This window comes from Sciurus carolinensis, chromosome 1 (genome assembly GCF_902686445.1).
Source record: "Sciurus carolinensis chromosome 1, mSciCar1.2, whole genome shotgun sequence".
NCBI classification, from domain to species: Eukaryota; Metazoa; Chordata; class Mammalia; order Rodentia; family Sciuridae; genus Sciurus; species Sciurus carolinensis.
This window is the reverse complement of record NC_062213.1, coordinates 66,659,009-66,677,358: the sequence shown is the minus strand read 5'-3', so window position 1 is coordinate 66,677,358 and position 18,350 is coordinate 66,659,009. Positions and strand designations below refer to the sequence as shown.

The 18,350-nt window shown below is 34.7% G+C and overlaps 1 protein-coding gene across 3 annotated transcripts in view; it reads left to right on the top strand.

Moving 5' to 3' along the window:
- The window catches only part of Prex2 (phosphatidylinositol-3,4,5-trisphosphate dependent Rac exchange factor 2), a 273,671-nt gene that overhangs the window by 176,185 nt on the left and 79,136 nt on the right, over positions 1–18,350 (top strand). For all 3 annotated transcript variants that reach the window (XM_047553955.1, XM_047553962.1, XM_047553971.1), the window contains 6 exons: positions 1,107–1,201; positions 2,139–2,221; positions 3,129–3,219; positions 3,876–4,004; positions 9,105–9,146; positions 15,695–15,912. In XM_047553955.1, coding sequence (XP_047409911.1) covers positions 1,107–1,201; positions 2,139–2,221; positions 3,129–3,219; positions 3,876–4,004; positions 9,105–9,146; positions 15,695–15,912 — 658 coding nt within the window. The remainder of the gene's footprint in view (positions 1–1,106; positions 1,202–2,138; positions 2,222–3,128; positions 3,220–3,875; positions 4,005–9,104; positions 9,147–15,694; positions 15,913–18,350) is intronic.

Here is an 18,350-nt window from a genome sequence, read left to right as displayed (position 1 = left end):
TGTTGGCACTGGGGATAGAACCCAGGGCTTCATGCACAGTACCTCTGTACTCTACCTCTGAAATGTATTCTATCAGACTCATGGGGGAACTTGAGGATTTCAACCATTTCCCCACCACAGCCCCTTGTGGCAGGTTCTGGCAGACACTCCATTTTACATGTAAGGAAGCTGAGCCCCATTTGAGTTGCATGATTTACCTGCATGACCAGGTTGTCTGGCTTTCCCATTTCTCTATTATCCCAATTCCAGTGTTTCTGGGATGAATTTTAATGAATACGTAAGAGCTAATTATTCCTAGAGATTTAATAATATATCACACAGATTAACCACCTTTACCATTTCATTTACTTTTAGCATCTAAAGAGAGCAGCATGCTCGTTAATAGGAATCTGTGGTTTTTCTCCAGTGGGAAATTACATGTTTTAAACTTCTTTCTACCTCACGTTCTAGTTATCAGATAATTAAAATTACCCTCACAACCTTCCTCTAGGCTAAGAAAGAAACTTCAAATGCAAATTTAAAGTTAAATAAGTCCTTTTTACTAACTGTAAGAGGAAAAATATTTGTCTCCTGCACCATTTATGAAATCCATATTTATGTCCATATTCACACACAAATAGTTTAAGCTTCTTTTCTTGAATATTCATCATTATTGAGCACTTACCTGTGGGGATAGACAAGATATTTAATTTCCTAAAGGACTTTTGAATGTAACCCAGTAACTTAAATTTTAAGGTCCTGGAAAGGATTGAAAGACAGAAATCATGAAACAGAACTTTGTCCCTCTAAGCAAATTAGCTGCAGATCTGTGTCACCAAATAGATTATGAAGACTTTTATGTGTTTGAACTCCTAGTGTTATAATTATACATTTTTTAAAAAATTCACTTAGGATTAGATTACATGGCATAGGAACATTTGACATTTGGTCAAATCAAATATGCATTTTTAATGTGAGATATATAAAGTTGAACGAGCTTTTCTGTCTCGTAACTTAGTAGAAAGTGTATTAATAAACATGACAGAGGCATAAATTCATGTAAGAAGTGCTAGCAGAGGACTTGGGCAGGTGTGTTCTTAAAGTGATGTGAAACCGGTTCTTTTCAGCGACTGCAACAGCAACAGGAACTCCATTGCCTCCTTCACCAGCATCTGCAGCAGCCAGTGCAGTTCCTATTTTCACAGTGACGACATGGACTCGGGTGCGTTGGGTGAAGGCATTTTTGTTTTCTGATGTTGGTCTCACTGGAGATAACTTTAAGGGATTCCTGTCTTTGATCCATAGGCATATTTACTGTTTATCAGTCATTCTCAGTGGCCGCACATACTGCATTCCGGTTTTATGTGCTTGATAAAGTCAATTTCCCAATCTCAATTATAAAGTGAGTGAATTAAAAGGAAATGAGGGGCTTGGGTTGTGGCTCTGTGGTAGAGTGCTTGCCTAGCATGTGTGAGGCACTGGGTTCGATTCTCAGCACCACATCAAAATAAATAAATAAAATAAAGATATTGTGTCCATCTACGACTAAAAAAAATTTTTTTTAAATGAAAGAAGCAGACTCATTTTTATCTTATGTGTTTTATGGTCTTTTTATGGCACTGTAAAAGATTATAAGTATACAGGAAATAAATTTTACTGAAAGCATTAGGTATCGTTGATTGGGGTGGAAGTGTGAGAAGGATTTTCAAACTAAGGATTTTTTTCAAGAGAGCAGGTGTTCCTGAGCAGGCCTTATATGTGGGAGATGGGGAGAGGGATGGTGAGAAAAATACAGAGTGATCTAAGTAGCTTATAAAGTCCTCTTTTTTGTGTGTGAAGAACAAAGAATTTTAATTCAATGGAAAAAAATCTTAATTCTTCACTGTGCAGTTTGTTTCAAGCCTCCCGCCATTAGAAAACCAGACCCTTTGAAAGAATTATTAGCGTGGGGCAACCAGGGTCCTTTCTGTATGTCATTTTCCTTTCCCCTAAGAGGGAGCTGTGATCTGACATCCTACGTGTTCTGAGAACTTTTGGAATTATATTTTTGCACATGACAACTAATGTGGAATAAGAGCTTGTGTTCATTTTTTTTTTTACTTCTTTTAATGTGAAAATATTTCATGAAATGGATTTTTTTTTTTTTTTTTGACATCTAGGTGATGAACTTCCCCTAAGTGTTCGCATTTCTCATGACAAACAGGACAAGATACATAGTTGCCTTGAGCATCTTTTCAGCCAGGTATGACAGAATGGTTTTCAGTCTTTTTTTCCACACATACAAAAGAAACTTCCCAGGTGTAGTAAAAAAAGTCTGGAGGTAGAATGGAGAGGCTTCTGTTCCTCCCCTGCCCTCAATTTAAAAGGGGAATAAAGATTCCTTCAGCTAAAAGATTGTCGTGGTTATCAAATGTTTTACAGTCTTTGAAAAATTAAAAGTGCTAAGCACATAAAAGATAGTTTTTAGATTATTTGTGCGATTTTTGTATGTGTGTGTCTGGGGGTTTTCCAAATACTTTGACATTTCTTGCTGTTCACTCAACATCATTCTTAATTTCAAGAGGTACAAGATTACCCTGGTTTTCATGTTGCTGTTTTGCATTTTAAAAAAATTATAACCATAACTAAAGTTTGTAGTGTTTGAAACTTTTACTACTTTGAAAAGGATTCTAATAACTTTTAGTTTCTTAATAACTGCAGTTGTGAAGTTAATATATTAATGTGTGTTAAGATAATAAGATGTCTTTGGAACTGTTATCACATGAACAAGTGAGTTTATTACATTATTTTATTCAAAGATTTTGCAAACATGGTGGGATTTCCAAAGCAATTGTTTCTTTAAGGGAAAAAAATATTTAGACAGGTGTGGTGGTGTACTCCTATAATCCCAGCAGCTCTGGAAACTGAGGCAGGAGGATCACAAGTTTAAAGCCAGCCTCAGCAATTTAGTGAGGCCTTAAGCAGATTAGTGAGACCCTGTCTCTAAATAAAACATTAAAAAAGGCTGGTGATATGACTCAGTGGTAAAGTGTCTCTGGGTTCAGTCCCTGGTACCATTAAGAATATGTACATTTTACAGGATTTACCTCTTAGGAATATTTTTATGTATTATGAGAAGTATGTAACTCCTGGGACTCTGCTATTGGCAGGTGGATTCAATTACCAATCTCTTAAAAGGACAAGCCGTTGTGAGGGCCTTTGAACAAACCAAGTATCTCACACCAGGTCGGGTATTACAAGGTAAGTTTTAAAAAATAAATAATATAAGAAATCGGGTAATAGACAATATAGTCATGGAGGAAATACATTTTATAAGAAGAAAAATGTTATTGCTCATGTTTCACTGGATACTTACCTCTGTTTTTGATAATTTTCAAATATATAAACTGTTCATATAGATCTTTTTTTTTAATAGATCACTATGAGCCTTTTTTGGTTTCCTTGAAAGTTTAATTTTAATATTGATAGTGGCCAGGGTAAACAAAAATGTATCAATCAGTTGAAGATACATAAGTATTAAGTTACTTTTGCCGAATTCAAGAGTGATGCCTACTTGGTCATTTTCTGGGGATGAGAAACTGGCATGGGAATGTGAATTTGCAAACAGAGCAGCCAAACAGAACAAGAGGTAGAGCTGCCACTCTCTGACTTCTAGTTTAGGATGTTTAAAGTAGAATTTTTGTCTAAATTTGCTTTGTTGAAACATCTATAAGAAAATAACATTAAGGTTTGACTTTTTAGATTTACCAATTTTGCTATAATTAAGCTAAAGAAATTACCATCTTGATGTTATTCTAGGACGACAGTGATTTTAAAAACAAAAAACTCTGAAGTTTATGGGCTGAACCATTTGCGACTTGCTGAGAAATAAAAGAGATTTTTCTGTATTTATTTAGAATTTCAACAGGAAATGGAATCAAAGCTGAGTTGTCCGAAAAGGTTAAGGCTTCACATCAAGCAAGATCCTTGGAATCTTCCCAGCAGTGTCCGGGCCCTTGCTCAGAACATCAGAAAATTTGTTGAAGGTCAGCATGAAAAGTGGAGAACATTACATGATATCAGCAGTAATAATTTAAAAACCCATTAAAACCAAAAGTCCAGTAATGCCTCATTACTTTTCAGTTTTTCATATTGTGAGGAAAATAAAAGGAATGAAATGGGTGAGGGAGGAGCGAGGAGGGAATAAGATTGCAGAATCTTGTATCCCAGGGATCTGAAAATTTGTATAGTGGATCATGGAAAATAGTCTCAATGAATAAAACAAGGCTCGCATTTAGAAAGACAAAAGCAACATAGATTATTTTTCTAAAAGATCACAAAAGGCATGAAGCTAAATTTTATGGAAAGTCCAAAAATTCAGTTGTATATCTGTGTGAGAATCAAATAGTTTGACACAGTTTTCATCAACAGTTTTGAAGTTTCTTAATCACAGAAGTGCTTGTCTCGGTCGATTGTCATTGACTACTATGACATTACTTACCTGACATCCTTTAATTTGTACAACCTATAAATTGGAGATATAAAACATGGAGACAACTACACTGAGTCTGATTGCATGTTGTTTGAGGCCAGAGTAATTAAGTAGAAAATTCTGGGCTGGGGAGATAGCTCAGCTGGTAGAGTACTTGCCTCACAAGCACAAGGCCCTGAGTTCGGTCCTTAGTACCGCACAAAAAAAAAAAAAAGAAAAGAAAAGAAAATTCTGAGAATTTCCAGTATGATTATGGTGGAAAACATAAAATGAGAAGTTTTGCATAATTTAAAAAACTTTATAATTCTGTGGTTCCCTTCTCAGTGACTCAGCTAGTGGCTAGCCATGTCTGGAGATAACTTTTGCTTGTCACAGTCATGAGTGTGCTATTGGCACCTAGTGGTGGGGCCACGGGTACTACTCAACTTTCTGCAGTGCCACAAAGTCACAAGCAAGAATTATTTGACCCAAAATGTTGACAGAGCTGAGTCTGAGAAACATGTACAATAAATATCATGCTTCTTTACCTTTTATTCCTCAGTCCTTTGTTTGCCAGTTGTGTATGATAAATAATATTCAGCAGGATTCCAGCATAGCTCCAGTCTCTATAATTTTGGGGGTAAATTAGAAAGAGTTACATACTTCGCCGACAGAAGACAGCTCCTAATATCTGATGGAGTCTGAGCCTGTCACTCAACTCCTTCATGCCTCAGCTTTCTCATTTATTAAATGTCAGAGATGGTCTAAGTGTTCTGTGATTATTAAGTCTTCTGTGTAGAAATATTCTCCAGTGTAGCAGCTCAGATAATGTTTAAGACTGGAAAATTTTGGATAGCTATGGAACACTTTCCCAAATAAATCACAGCAGTTCTATAGTGTAATGAAATATTTTGATCTTGACAGCTGAATTTCTTGGTCATATTTTTTATTTTATGGCTTCATGTCATGGTACCTGTGACACTTTTTCATGTCATATTTAAGGGAAAAGTCTGAATTTAAATCCTCCCCCAAACTAAGGAATAGCAAAATTGATGAATACATTTATTTTTTATAACACATTCATTTTTATTGTGGTAAAATTGGCACATTACATTTACCATTTGAACCTGTGTGTGCGTGCTTCTGTGTGTATATACAGTTCATTTGCTTTAAGTACATTCTCATTGTAGTGCAAGCATTACAATCATCCATCCCTAGAACTTTTTTAATTTCTCAAACCGAAATTCTATACTTACTAAGCAATAACTTCCTATTCCCTCCTTCTCCAAACCCCAGCAACCACCATTCCATTTTCTGTATCTTTGAATTTGACTTCTTTTGATATCTCATGTAAAAAGAATCCAGACATTTGTTTTTCAACATCTAGGTTATTTCACTTGGCATAATATCCTCAAGGTTTATCCATTTTATTGCATGTGTCAGAATTTCATTTCTTTTTGAAGTTCTTATTTCATTTTATACGTATACCACATTTTGCTTATCCATTCATTCATTGATGGATAATTGGGTTGTTTTTACTTTTTGACAATTGTGAGTAATGGTGCTATGAATTTTAGTATACAAATACCTATTTCAATCTCTGCTTTCAATTCTTTTGTGTGTATCCCCAGAAGTGGAATTGCTGGATCTTACAGTTCTGTTTTTAATTACTTGAGGAAATGTCATACTGTCTTCCAAACTGGCTACACTATTGACACATTTTTTAATTTGTTCTTTTTAGATATACATAATACAATGTCTGACATATTATACATAAATGGAGTATGACTTATTCTAATTAGGATCCCATTCTTGTAGTTGTACATGATGTGGAGTTTCACTGGTCATGTATTCATATATATATGTCTGATTCATTCTACCGTCTTTCCTATTCCCAAACTGCTCCCTTCCCTTATTTCCCTTTGTCTAATCCAGTGAATTTGTAATCTTCCCCTCCCTACCTTCTCTTGTTGTGGGTTGATGAATGCATTTTTTAAAAGACAATTAAGTCTTTAAATAGGGAATTTAAGCATATACTGAACTAAATAGATGCCACTATCATAACACTCTAGAAATTGTTAAGTCTGCAGTTCATTATCCTTGAGTTTTTCTTGATGAGCAAAGAAATTAATTTAATTATATTTATTTTTAGAGTAAATGCTTTTATCTATTAGAAATGGAAAAATTCTTAAAACTTCTGTTGTTTTTGAAGAAATGACTTCTAATGTGGGATAAAAATCGTAATTTTTAAAAAGGGTTTCATTTAAGAATCCTGCCATTTTCATCTCAAGTCCTGCTTTTATAATCTTTGTACCTCAAGTCACAGTTGGCAGCCATAGAAATGTATGCTTTGATTGACTGACTAGTTGGTATACTGGTACCTCTCTTGGTCATGGGAGCCCAGTAGCTGATTGAGCATGGCTGGGTGTACTGAGAACTCTTAGTAAGTGGTATGAGGAGGGCTCTCTGCAAAATTTAACATAATGCCGTGTGGCCAGAATTTCATGGTTTATGTATGTAGATGGGATGACCCCATTTCTGATGTTTCCTTGTCTCTGATTTCAAAATACCTCATCAAAGGTGTGCCAAATATAATATCAAAATATCACCATTCTATGATCTTTACTTAGGGAGGATTGTTACAGTGCTATTCAAAAGTTATATTGTGGCAGGAGAGGTGGCTCACACCTGTAATTCCAGCTTCTTGGGAGGCTGAAGCAGGAGGATCATAAGTCCAAGGACGTTCTGGGCAGGTTTGAGCCCAGCCTGGACAACTTAGTGAAACGCTGTTTCAAAATTAAGAATAAAAAAGGGCTGGGGTTGCAGCTTAGTGGTCAAGTGCCCCTGAATTCAATATCCAGTACCACCCCCTAAACACACACACACACACACACACACACACACACACACACACAGACATTGTTGTATCTCTATGCTCTGATCCATTTGTAGCTTCCTAAATTGAGGGAAGAAGAGGGTGGGGGAAGTTAGGGACTTCATAGGAGACTGGTTAATTGCAAGTTGTTGTCAAGATGGTACCTGTTTCCTGCTTAATCTCTCAGTTAAATTATAATCTTATAATATCAGATGAATGAAGATATATTTTTTCAAGTAACACAGCATCACCTCAAATATTAGTCAAAACGTTTTCAGTTCTACCCCTTATGAAAATTGTACTCTTTTCAAAATCTGTCCCCCCCTCTTTTTTTTAAGCAACCTACTCTTTCATTTTTTAAATTTTTTTTATTTTTCTCTATTTATCCCAGTGTCGTAAAGTACAGCTCTTACTTTTTCCTTTTTTATCACATCTCAGTAATGGTGATGATTTTCTGGCTAATCTTCCCGTCTCCATCTTTGCTGATTCATATACACCATTACCAAGTTCATCTTCTTAAAATATCTTATTTGTCTTTTCAGTGCTCTGCCCCAGAGCCTTGTAGTGATTATCTGTTATATAAATCCAAATTTCTCAATCTGATTTTATAAGTTATTTTTCAGTGGGACTTTCTAATTTTTATTCCTATCTCAGTCATTTAATAGATAATAAAACCTCTCTGTTCTAGATTGTGGAATATTTGTTACTCATTCTGTTTCAGATTCCTTTGTGAGCACTGTTTCCCACTCTTAGCTTATATAACTTCCCTGACAGTCTGAATTTTCAGTTTTTTATAAAAGCTTTTCTAGTTTTACTTAGAATTCTAGCCAAGCTTCAGCTAGGTCTAGATTAAGACAATAATAATCTTATCACGCATACAGAATGTTAAACAACTTTCAAAGACTTTTAATATATATTCCCATTCATTTTTTCCTACACTGTACTGTAAAATTGATAAAGTACGTGTTATTATCATTTATGAATGAGCTGGTTGAGACTTACAGTAATTTAGCAATTTTCTAAAACCTCAAAGCTAGCGTATAAAAACTCAATTTTTTTACTTTTAGCTCAGTGTACTTCCCTGCCTCTGAAATCTTTTTATTCTTGCAGTCTCATAAAATTGCATGCCCTTTGAAGTATTTCCTGCATTGCTGAAGTTAATTCTGATTCTGATTCCACTGTGAACCTGTCTCGATTGGGATGCAAATTAACCTTTTTTACTTCTCATAATCTTGGGTACTTCAAAGGGACTTTGTAAGTTTTTTAATTCATCAATTACAAGTGATGTGTTTTCCACTTGGAAGCAAATGGTAACACATACCTCATTGGATACACAGCAATGGGTGTGGAGCTAGTACACATTTATCAAATATCTGTGTTTTGCCTTATGTAGGATGGGGTAGAAAAAAGAATGTGTGTGTGTTTCTTTTAAAGTTTAAGTAACAGTAGCAAAAATTTGTTTGACTCTTTGTTGATACAGACTATAATAGCTATAGGAGATTAGAGAACCCCATGCAGCTACAACAGCTAAGGGTCACCTAAAAGCTGTCAGGGTGTGATGTTTCATTGAGTAATATAATTCAGAACTGGACGACATGTTGGAGTTTAAGTGGTGGGTAGTATTTATATAGGCAAACATAACATGTCAGGTAAGTGAGATTTTTATTTACCCAATGTAGTACATTCGTGCTAATTTTTACTACATAGTTAAAATGTGATGTTTGTGAGTGAAAAAGAGTAAACAATTAACTGAAGTGTTTTTTTTTTTTTTTTTTTTTTTTTTAACCCCTTTCTCTGCAGAGGTAAAGTGTAGGATACTCCTGGCTCTTCTTGAATATTCAGGTAACATTTTACATTATTTTTTGAAGCAATTGTGCTCCAGGATCTTACAAGTCTTATTAATGTGATGGCAATACCTTCAACTAGTTTAAAGATAGATGAAAATGTTATCCCTGTCTTCTTTAAAACTTTGAAATGATTCAAAAAATACATACTTATGTAGTTTTAATAAAAACACAAAGCATATGCTTATTTTTGATTACAGGTAGTAACATTAAGTGTTCATAAATATCTAAACAGTATTATTGAAAAAGAGGGAGCAGATTTTGGTAAAGTTAATTGTTCAAGTAGGATCGATTGTGAAACTGTGTCTAACTTTTGTTTATGAACAAGGATGCCTGTAACCATTTTACACATCTTATTCATGTTAAGGCACTTCTACCATGCAATAGTAGGAATTCAAAAAATATTAACACTGAGAAATGACACTAAGGACCACTAAGTATTTGATCAAACTCTAAAATACAGGCGATAAGCTGCTAGCCTTATGCAGGCAGGCACTGTATCTATTTCGATCATCAACAAATGCTTAAAACAATAACTGGCATGTAGTGTTCAACAAATATGTCTGCAAGAATATGATTTGCATTAAAAAGGGAAATTTTATGAAAATATTTCAGCTAGGTTTTTATTCAAGATGCATTTAGAAGGATATGGATCAGAAGATTGGGAAAACTCAGATGTCATTTTTCTGTAAATATAAAAGCATATGGGTATTTTGATTGACTTATTTCTGCTATTTTAATCTCTTCCTTATCAAGTGTGTGCATATAAATAAACAAGTACTATTACAGTAACTTTAGATTTGGATAGAAATTCACACCTAAAAATGCAAGCTGAATAATTATTCATTACATCAATTAGTTTTTGCTTTTTTTTTTTTTTTTTTTAAAGAAAATACTATGATCTTTGTGACTTTAAACAATAACTTAATCATTGGTCCTTTGTCTAGTGTCACCTGAGCTGTTCTGCTGATCTCCACCAGGTTTGGTTGATGGTGGTTAGGTTTGCCCATGTGTCTGCAGCTGGGAGGAAGTTGGCTGGGCACAGATGATCTTGGGTGACCTTGCTTGCCTATGTGACAATAGATTGACTGATAACTGGGTAACAGGACTGATGGTTATGAGGGTCTTCAAAACTACTATGTGGGAATGTTATTGTCACAGTGCTAAAGGTGAATAAAGTTGACATTCAGGCAGATTAATAATAGCTAGTAAATGGTATTCATCTGACACATAATTTTGAGCATCATGAAGATTAGGTAAATTAGACCTTATTGAGTAAATTAGTCCTTTCATCATCTATGAAATGAGCCTGGTCATTTCCATGTGGAGAATTTGCAGGGTTCCAAGAAGAGAGCAGAAGCGTGCAAGAACTCACTGTCTTCTGTTGACCACAACATATAACTGGCAGCCTCAGAGCTTCAGATGCAAGATGCAAGGTTGGAGACAGAGACTCTGCCTTTTTTTTTTTTTTTTTTTTTTTTTTTGAGGCAGGTCTTAGTGTGGGTCCAAGCTGGCCTTTAACTCCTAGGCTCAAGTGATTTTCTTACTTCAGCTTCCTGAATAACTGGGACTGCATGTGTGCATGTGCTTATCTTGGGACTATGATATTGATGGGAACAATCTCAAAATTGTATTGCAAGAGCCTGGATACATAAAGGGGAAAATTTGTGATAACTTTTACACTCTACCACCTGTGGTGGAAATTTTCAGTTATAAATGAATGAATGAGTCTAGTTAACTAAGAGGGCTTTTCTGCTGGTTGGTTGATTTTTGCTTAAATTAAACAAGTTTTCATCTTGCTTTTCTGAGGAACAGTAATAATAGCAACAACAAAAATCTTGCAGTTTTAAAATTTTCCTAATAATACCACACACATCATGGGCCAAATTTTCACAGATTTTGCTGGGTCCTCACAACCACTGTGTGAGAATGTTATTGTTTCCAGTTTTAAAGGTAAAGAAATCAACATTGAGACAGATTAATACTAACTAATAAATAAGAAATAGTTGGTTTTCATTGGACATAATTTTGAGCATCATGAGGATTAGGCAAAGTGGGCCTTAAGGAGTAAATGAATAAAAGTTTTGAATTCATGTTTTACCAATTCCAGAAGTGATCATGGAAAGCATTGTTTTATCATTAACATTCATTAACATTCTGGTAGATGCTTATCTTCTTTTTTTTTTTTTTCATTCCTCCCACAATTTGTTTTCCTACTTCATTGCTTACTCTCTTTTCCCACCTATACATAGGATGGCATCAAAACAGTAACCAAAATACTCCATGTTTCTGGCTGTATTATTCACTTGAAAAATTGTGCACAGGTCCACTAAATATTTTCTTAACCTTTTGTTCCTATCTTTCTTTTTCTCATGTTCTTTCCTGTTGCTCTATTTTCTTTCAGCTATCTTTCCCCTACAATCTGTCAGTCAGTGTGATGTCTGAGATAGTCGCATGGATCTAGAAAACACCTCATTCTTTTTTGACCAGCTAACTAGTTATAGAACTTGAACTTTTGGATCTAGAAAACACCTCATTCTTTTTTGACCAGCTAACTAGTTATAGAACTTGAACTTTTAAATAGTTGAGATTGTGAAGTGTTAATATTTAAAAAATAATTTGTAGGAGGTGAATTTAGTAGGTGCTTAACTATTGAAACAAAGCCATTTATTTGGAATGTATTCCCACTATTAGAAAAGTCTTACTCCACAAAAATAATAAAGCAATCTGTCCAAAAAACCTAGAATCCCTTGCATTTCTTCTTTTTTGCTGGAAGCTAGAAGCAGCTGTTGTAATTCTTGTTGAACTTCTTTTTTCTTGGTAGAAGTGCAAAGAGCTTTGGTAAAAGTTCCACTTTTGTGAATTTTGAATAAATGATTAAGGACAACAGAGTGGATGTTTTGCTGGGAGTTAGCAGATTTGGGTGTTTTGTTTGTTTGTTTTTCATATTGTTTCTTCTCCATTCAACAATAAAACTGAGCACCTACTTAGTGTCAGGCACTGCACTATTCTGGAGAAAAGAGGAATCACAATAATAAGTCTACCCAATTTCACTTTCATTGTGCTACCCAATGTGCTTTCATTGTTTTTAATCTTATTTATCTTTATCACAGACCTAAGAAGTAAAAATGAACCACATTTTACATATAGGGATCCATGACCTAGATGCTGTGGTTTAAAGTGGTAGTTATATAGAGCTTATGTGCCTCTAAAACCCATGAGCATAACCCACATGTTACACCACTTCCTCTGGCCTTGGTGTAGTGATGATCCCTTGGAGGACATACATATGTAAATGGACTTACAGAATGCTATGTGGTCAGCCCTCTGGCAGGGACACCCCAGGTGTGTGGTGACAAAAAGAAGTTCAAAGTGCTTCATGGGGAGAGGGGAAGTTTTACAAGGGAAGACAGAATGTTTTAGTATTTCAGTGAGTTCAGGGAATTGCATTTGAAGAATGACTTAAAGTTTGCTAGTTGGAGAGGAGAGGACAGGGTCCTTTGCCAGAGGAAAACAGGAGAGCAAATATGGGCTGTAAGGTACACTTAAGTGCATTTGATGTTTGAGGAATGTCGGGCAGTACTGTGTGACTCAGAGGGCAGGTAGTGCACCCTCTGTTCTGGCAGCTTTCAGATCCATTGTTTTATTATATTCTGACAACTCTGAGAAGACTGTTGCTGGATTGTGGAATACATGGAGGGAAAAGTTGCATTGAGAAGCTGTAAATATAAATTAGGGCTATGTTGCCAATATCCCTTTATACTACTGAGTTTTCTAACTTCTTTATTCACTGTGAACTAACTTGTTAAAGTACTTGAAAAGCTCTTGATATACGATGTGCATTTTGAAGTCTATGCAAACAAGTCATTTGCTGTCTGTTGAAAATAGGCAGGTGGCAACAGAATATCACCTCATGAAGTAATAAGCATTTATTGAGTACCTGTCATTTGTAAATATGGTTTAAATTTTAAATGATAATGTGGTCCAACACATCTTGTATATCTATGGCTCTTGTGAGTAGAGACGTGGCCAATATCCCAACTTCAACTTCTCTATACCTCAAATATATTGGTGCAATGTTTAATTCCTGTGAGGTATTCAGGGTTAAACATTTGAATTAATGAATGAATACAACTTTCACAGGGCAGTTAGAGTTATCAACAAGTTTTTGCATATTGGCAAGGCTTATGAACATTAATTGTGATCAATTGCAAGTCAATAATGAGGTTGAATGAAAATTTCAATTTGGCTTCAATACATATAGAATATAGTAGCAGGGAGTAGAATAAATATCTATATATTCTTTTTAAGATTAAAAAGAGAAGTTTGAGAATTTCATCTCAAACACAGTTTGTATATAAGTATGTCTACTCATGGCCAAGTTATTAAACCTTGGAATCTCTTCTAAAGTTCACAATGGAACCAGAGCCCTCCTTCTCTAGACTTTTGATATCAGAAAATTTCTTTCAAATTATATTTTTATGAAGTTATTCTCAAGTTATAGGTGATAACATTTCTGCAAAGCTTCTGAAGTAGCTTTAAAAGTTTTAAAACTTCACTCAGGTTTTCTGCTATAGTATAGGACAACTGAAAAGTAAGAATGTAAAAAGAAGAGGTAGGGAAATTACTTCTTTGGTTTCTTAGACCTCAGTACTCTAGCTGCACATTTGAAAAAACAAGCTATATGAATTTCCCTCTTAAGTTCAACTTGGTCCAGAGATGCCAGGAAGCCAGAGGATTATTTAATGCATTTCTGTTTCATTTCATTCATTTATTGGCTTCTTTGGTTTGTTATTTTCATACATTCATTTTGCAAACATTTACTGAATACCTACTCTTTGTTAGAAATCATGCACAACAAAATAGGCGTTTGGTTTTTTGTTAACTGAGAATTGGAAAATACTAATTCCCAGTTTAGACATTTTGTATTTATAGAACACTTTTTCCCATCTGGTAGCATGAGGCACGTGGTATAGACCTACTTAAGGGAAATATCTAACATATGTGGGTTATATTAGTAAAGTGAATCATATGGACCTGCCATATTCAACAATTTTGACCCCACAAAGTGGCAAGTTCATATAGCTCAACGTACTAAAGGAATATTTTCAATGTAAAATTAAATATTTTAATAGTTAATGTATTTCTAAAAAAAATTTCTAGAGTACTACTTTAGAATTTCTACATATTACTAATGATTAAACTGAGTAAAATGCACAGCAGATACTTATGTGCACATGTGCTTTTCATGGTTATTAAAAACAGATGTTCAGTGTTCTTGGTAAACATCTTAAAATTATGCCTCTTTGTCAATAATGCAAGAACTTGACCCTGAATAAAGGCAGCATTTATCTCAGTTATACACTAATATTGATAATGCTTTTTTATACCAGAGGTTCTATAAGCCCTTGAAATGTTTAGAACATTTTTGGGAGGAGATTATTTTTTGCTGTGTTTTTCTTCTAGTGTGTATAATTTTTCAGCATGCAGAATGTGTTACTTGGAGTTTATATTGGTTGTATATATGCATTTACCCACAGACAGAAATTCTGGATGTTAGTTTCTTTTCATTTGAAAGAAAACTAGCTCAAGAATAGCAATTCACAGGGCAGACATACCTTTAAATAGGTCAAACAAAAAATCCAGTCAAATGCAGGAACTATAGCTTCTATATCAAAGATATATATGCGTATATACCTTCGATACATAAAAATCAATTTGTGGTAAAACTATAAATCCATTACTTATGTCAAAGAAATGTAGGAATTTGTCTCCTATGTATTTTAACATATTTATAGCTGATGAAATGACTGAATCAATTCAGGAGATACAGATTTGCTTATTAATATGAATAATTGGACAGCAAATAATCTTTCCCCATATGCATTTTGCATTAATATTAAGACAGGTTTAGTAGGTAATAACTTTTTAAACAATATTAATAATATCATATTTCATTTGTCAGCATAAACTGAGAAATTAGACATTGAATCTTCATGGCAAATGCAAATTATGTCCTATAAGTAAAGAAAATATAGATAAATGAACCCTATCTTTTCCTCACATTTTATAAAACAATTTAATGATTGCAGAATAGAGTCACAATATAAATAAGAAGAGCTACTTTAATATTTCTAACACTTTTTGGGCTTAAGATTTGCCAAACAATGTATTTGATAAAATGTGTGCTCATTAATAGAATCCAAAATCAGTTTTCACATGGTATGAGTTTGATGAAAAGGTGTAATACCAATAGACAGGTTTGGTGGTACTCACCTGTTAATCCCAGCTACTCAAGAGGCTGAGGCAGGAGGTTGGCAAGTTCAAGGCCAACCTGAACAACTTAAGGAGACCTTGTCTCAAAATTTTAAAAAATACAAAAGATTGGGGATGTAGCTCCGTGGTGGAGTGCCTCTGAGCTCAATCCCCCCACTACTGGGACAAAAAGATGAAATACTAGTCAATGTAATGTAAATGCTTAATGAATTCATTTTCTCCATCTGTGATATTTTTTCAAAGCTGTCGTTGTGTTCTCTTATTTCACAGACAGTGAGACACAGCTCCGGAGAGACATGGTTTTCTGCCAAAGTCTAGTGGCTACCGTCTGTGCCTTCTCTGAGCAGCTCATGGCAGCCTTAAACCAGATGTTTGACAACAGCAAGGAAAATGAGATGGAGACTTGGGAAGCCAGCAGAAGGTGGCTGGACCAGATAGCGAATGCGGGTGTTCTCTTTCACTTTCAGTCACTTCTGTCCCCAAACTTGGTAAGGAATCATATGACTCTGGCTGTCTATATCAACTGTAACCTGTATTATCACACATACCCAAACATGAAGTGGTTAATCATTTCCCCCTCATTCTTTCCTTAATTACTACATCAAGTGCCATTAGGTACTTTATAAGGTTACATTTTTCCATGGTCATTCAAGTTTTAATAAGTATGTAAAATATATTCCTTCTTTCCTGATTTTTATCTCTTTTCTGTTATTGGTAAAAGCAGAGAAAACCTCCATGTGCTACTGCTACTTGTGTTCCTAAGCACTGACTGAAAAAGGTCATCAGGAAAAAGAGGTTCTTTCTACCGCAATTCCCTTATCCAGTCCAAAAGAAACAGCCCACTTTGAAACCCCAGCTCCCATTGAGGTTGATAATCAGGAGAGTGCTTGATAGAGGAGGTCACACAACTCACATGCATATGTACTGTCTGAGGATCTGTTTAGAATTTGCATGTGTTAAAGGAATTAGTTCCTTCTGTAGTACATTTGCTCTGTTGAATCTGTGAACCCTGTGTTAATTGCAATAGAATTGCCATTTTTGTGCATCTTCACTAGATATGTATAAGGCATCTTGAAATATTTGAAAAATAAAACCATGGTGAATTCAGAGGGTTTTTTTTTTTTTTTCCACATATACTTTCTGTGATTGTGATAGTTATCATGATGTTTAAAGGCTCAGAAGTTCACTTTTACATATAAATCTCAGGTGCATATTAAAAGGAATTATGATTTTAAACATGAGAGCCTATTTCATTTGTTAAAGTATATATAAAAAATGTGACTCCTAAGTAACAAGGTTGAGTTTTAAAGTAAACATGTATGAAGTTATACATAAAATAAGGCTTTGGGTGATGCTGAGGATAGGGAGGTGATTGATAAACTGCACAGCACAGCCATAGGAGATTCTGGAATGATGGGTAAGGAAGTCCATCTCAGTGTACTTCAGAGAAACTAAATAGATTCTTTTGAAAAGACTCTGTGCATCCATGTGGGTGATTTATTTTTACTTATATGTGGTACTGGGGAATTGAACCCAGGACCTTGTGCTTGCTAGGCAACTGCTCTCCACTGAGCTACATTCCAGCCCTTTTAATTTTCTTTTGAGATAGTTTCTTTATGGTTCTCAGCATGGCCTCAAACTTGCAATCTTTCTGCCTCAGCCTCCCAAATAGGTAGATTACAGGTGATCAATTTTTTATTTGGTTAATTTGAAATAAGGCACTTTTGGAAAAGCATTTTAAAACAAGATAAAAATTAATCTTTACTTATCAAATGTAAATTAATTTATGACAGGAAGTCTCTTCCTATCACATAGTACACATTTAGTATTTGTTATATGAGCGAGTAAATGAATGAGACTTCTCATTCTCCTTACTTTAAAACTATTATTGTCTAAATAGATGCTGTTAATTTTAAAGCAAAATTTAATTTTATTTGCTTTCTCAATGATTAGGAGAAAATATTTATAAATCATATAACTAATCAATGACTTATTCCAGAATATATGAAGAACCCTTACAACTCAACAGTAAAAAGACAAATGACCCAGTTTAAAAGTGGGCAAAAGATTTGAGTCAATATTTCTCCAAAGAAGTTACAAAAATGGCAATGAGAACATGAAAAGATGGTCACCATCAGCCACAATTAGGGAAATGCTACTCAAACTGTGAAGAAGGACCACATTACATATGCTATGGTTGTGGCTGTAATCCAAAAGACAGATAATAACAAGTGTTGGTGAGGATATGGAGAGATTGTGGTCCTCATAAATTGGTCATGGGAATATGAAATAGGACAGCTATTGGGAAAACAGTTTGGCAGTTCCTCAAAATGTTAGAGTTTCTATATTATCCAGAAATTCTACCCATAGGTAATGCCAAGAGAAAAGAAAACTTACAGTAACACAGAAATGTGTACACAAATATTCCTAGCAAGATTATTCAGAACAGTTTAAGAGTTGAAGCAATCCAAATGAATGGCTAAACAAAATATAGCATACCTGTACAAAAGAATATTAAACAGAAGGAGGAATGAAGAACTGATACATGCTGCAGCACAGATGAACCCTGAAAGCATGATGCTGAGTAAAATTAGCCTGTCATCAAAAAATCACGTATTATTTGATTCCATTATCATGAAACATGTTAAATGGGTAAATTTTAGAGACTGAAATTAGACAAGTGGCTACCTAGGGCTAGGCATTGGGGGAAGGAAAATGGAGATGCTAATGGGTGCTGGATGATAAAAGTATTTGGGGGATGATAAAAATATTATAAAGTTAGATGGTTGTAATAGTTGCCCAGCTCTATGAATATACTAAAAACACCTGAGCTGTACATTCTAATTTCCTAGTATGTGAATTTTCTCAATGAAGCTGTTCTTTTTTAAAAATGGATTTTGTCAAACCCTTAAGTTTATTTAAATAA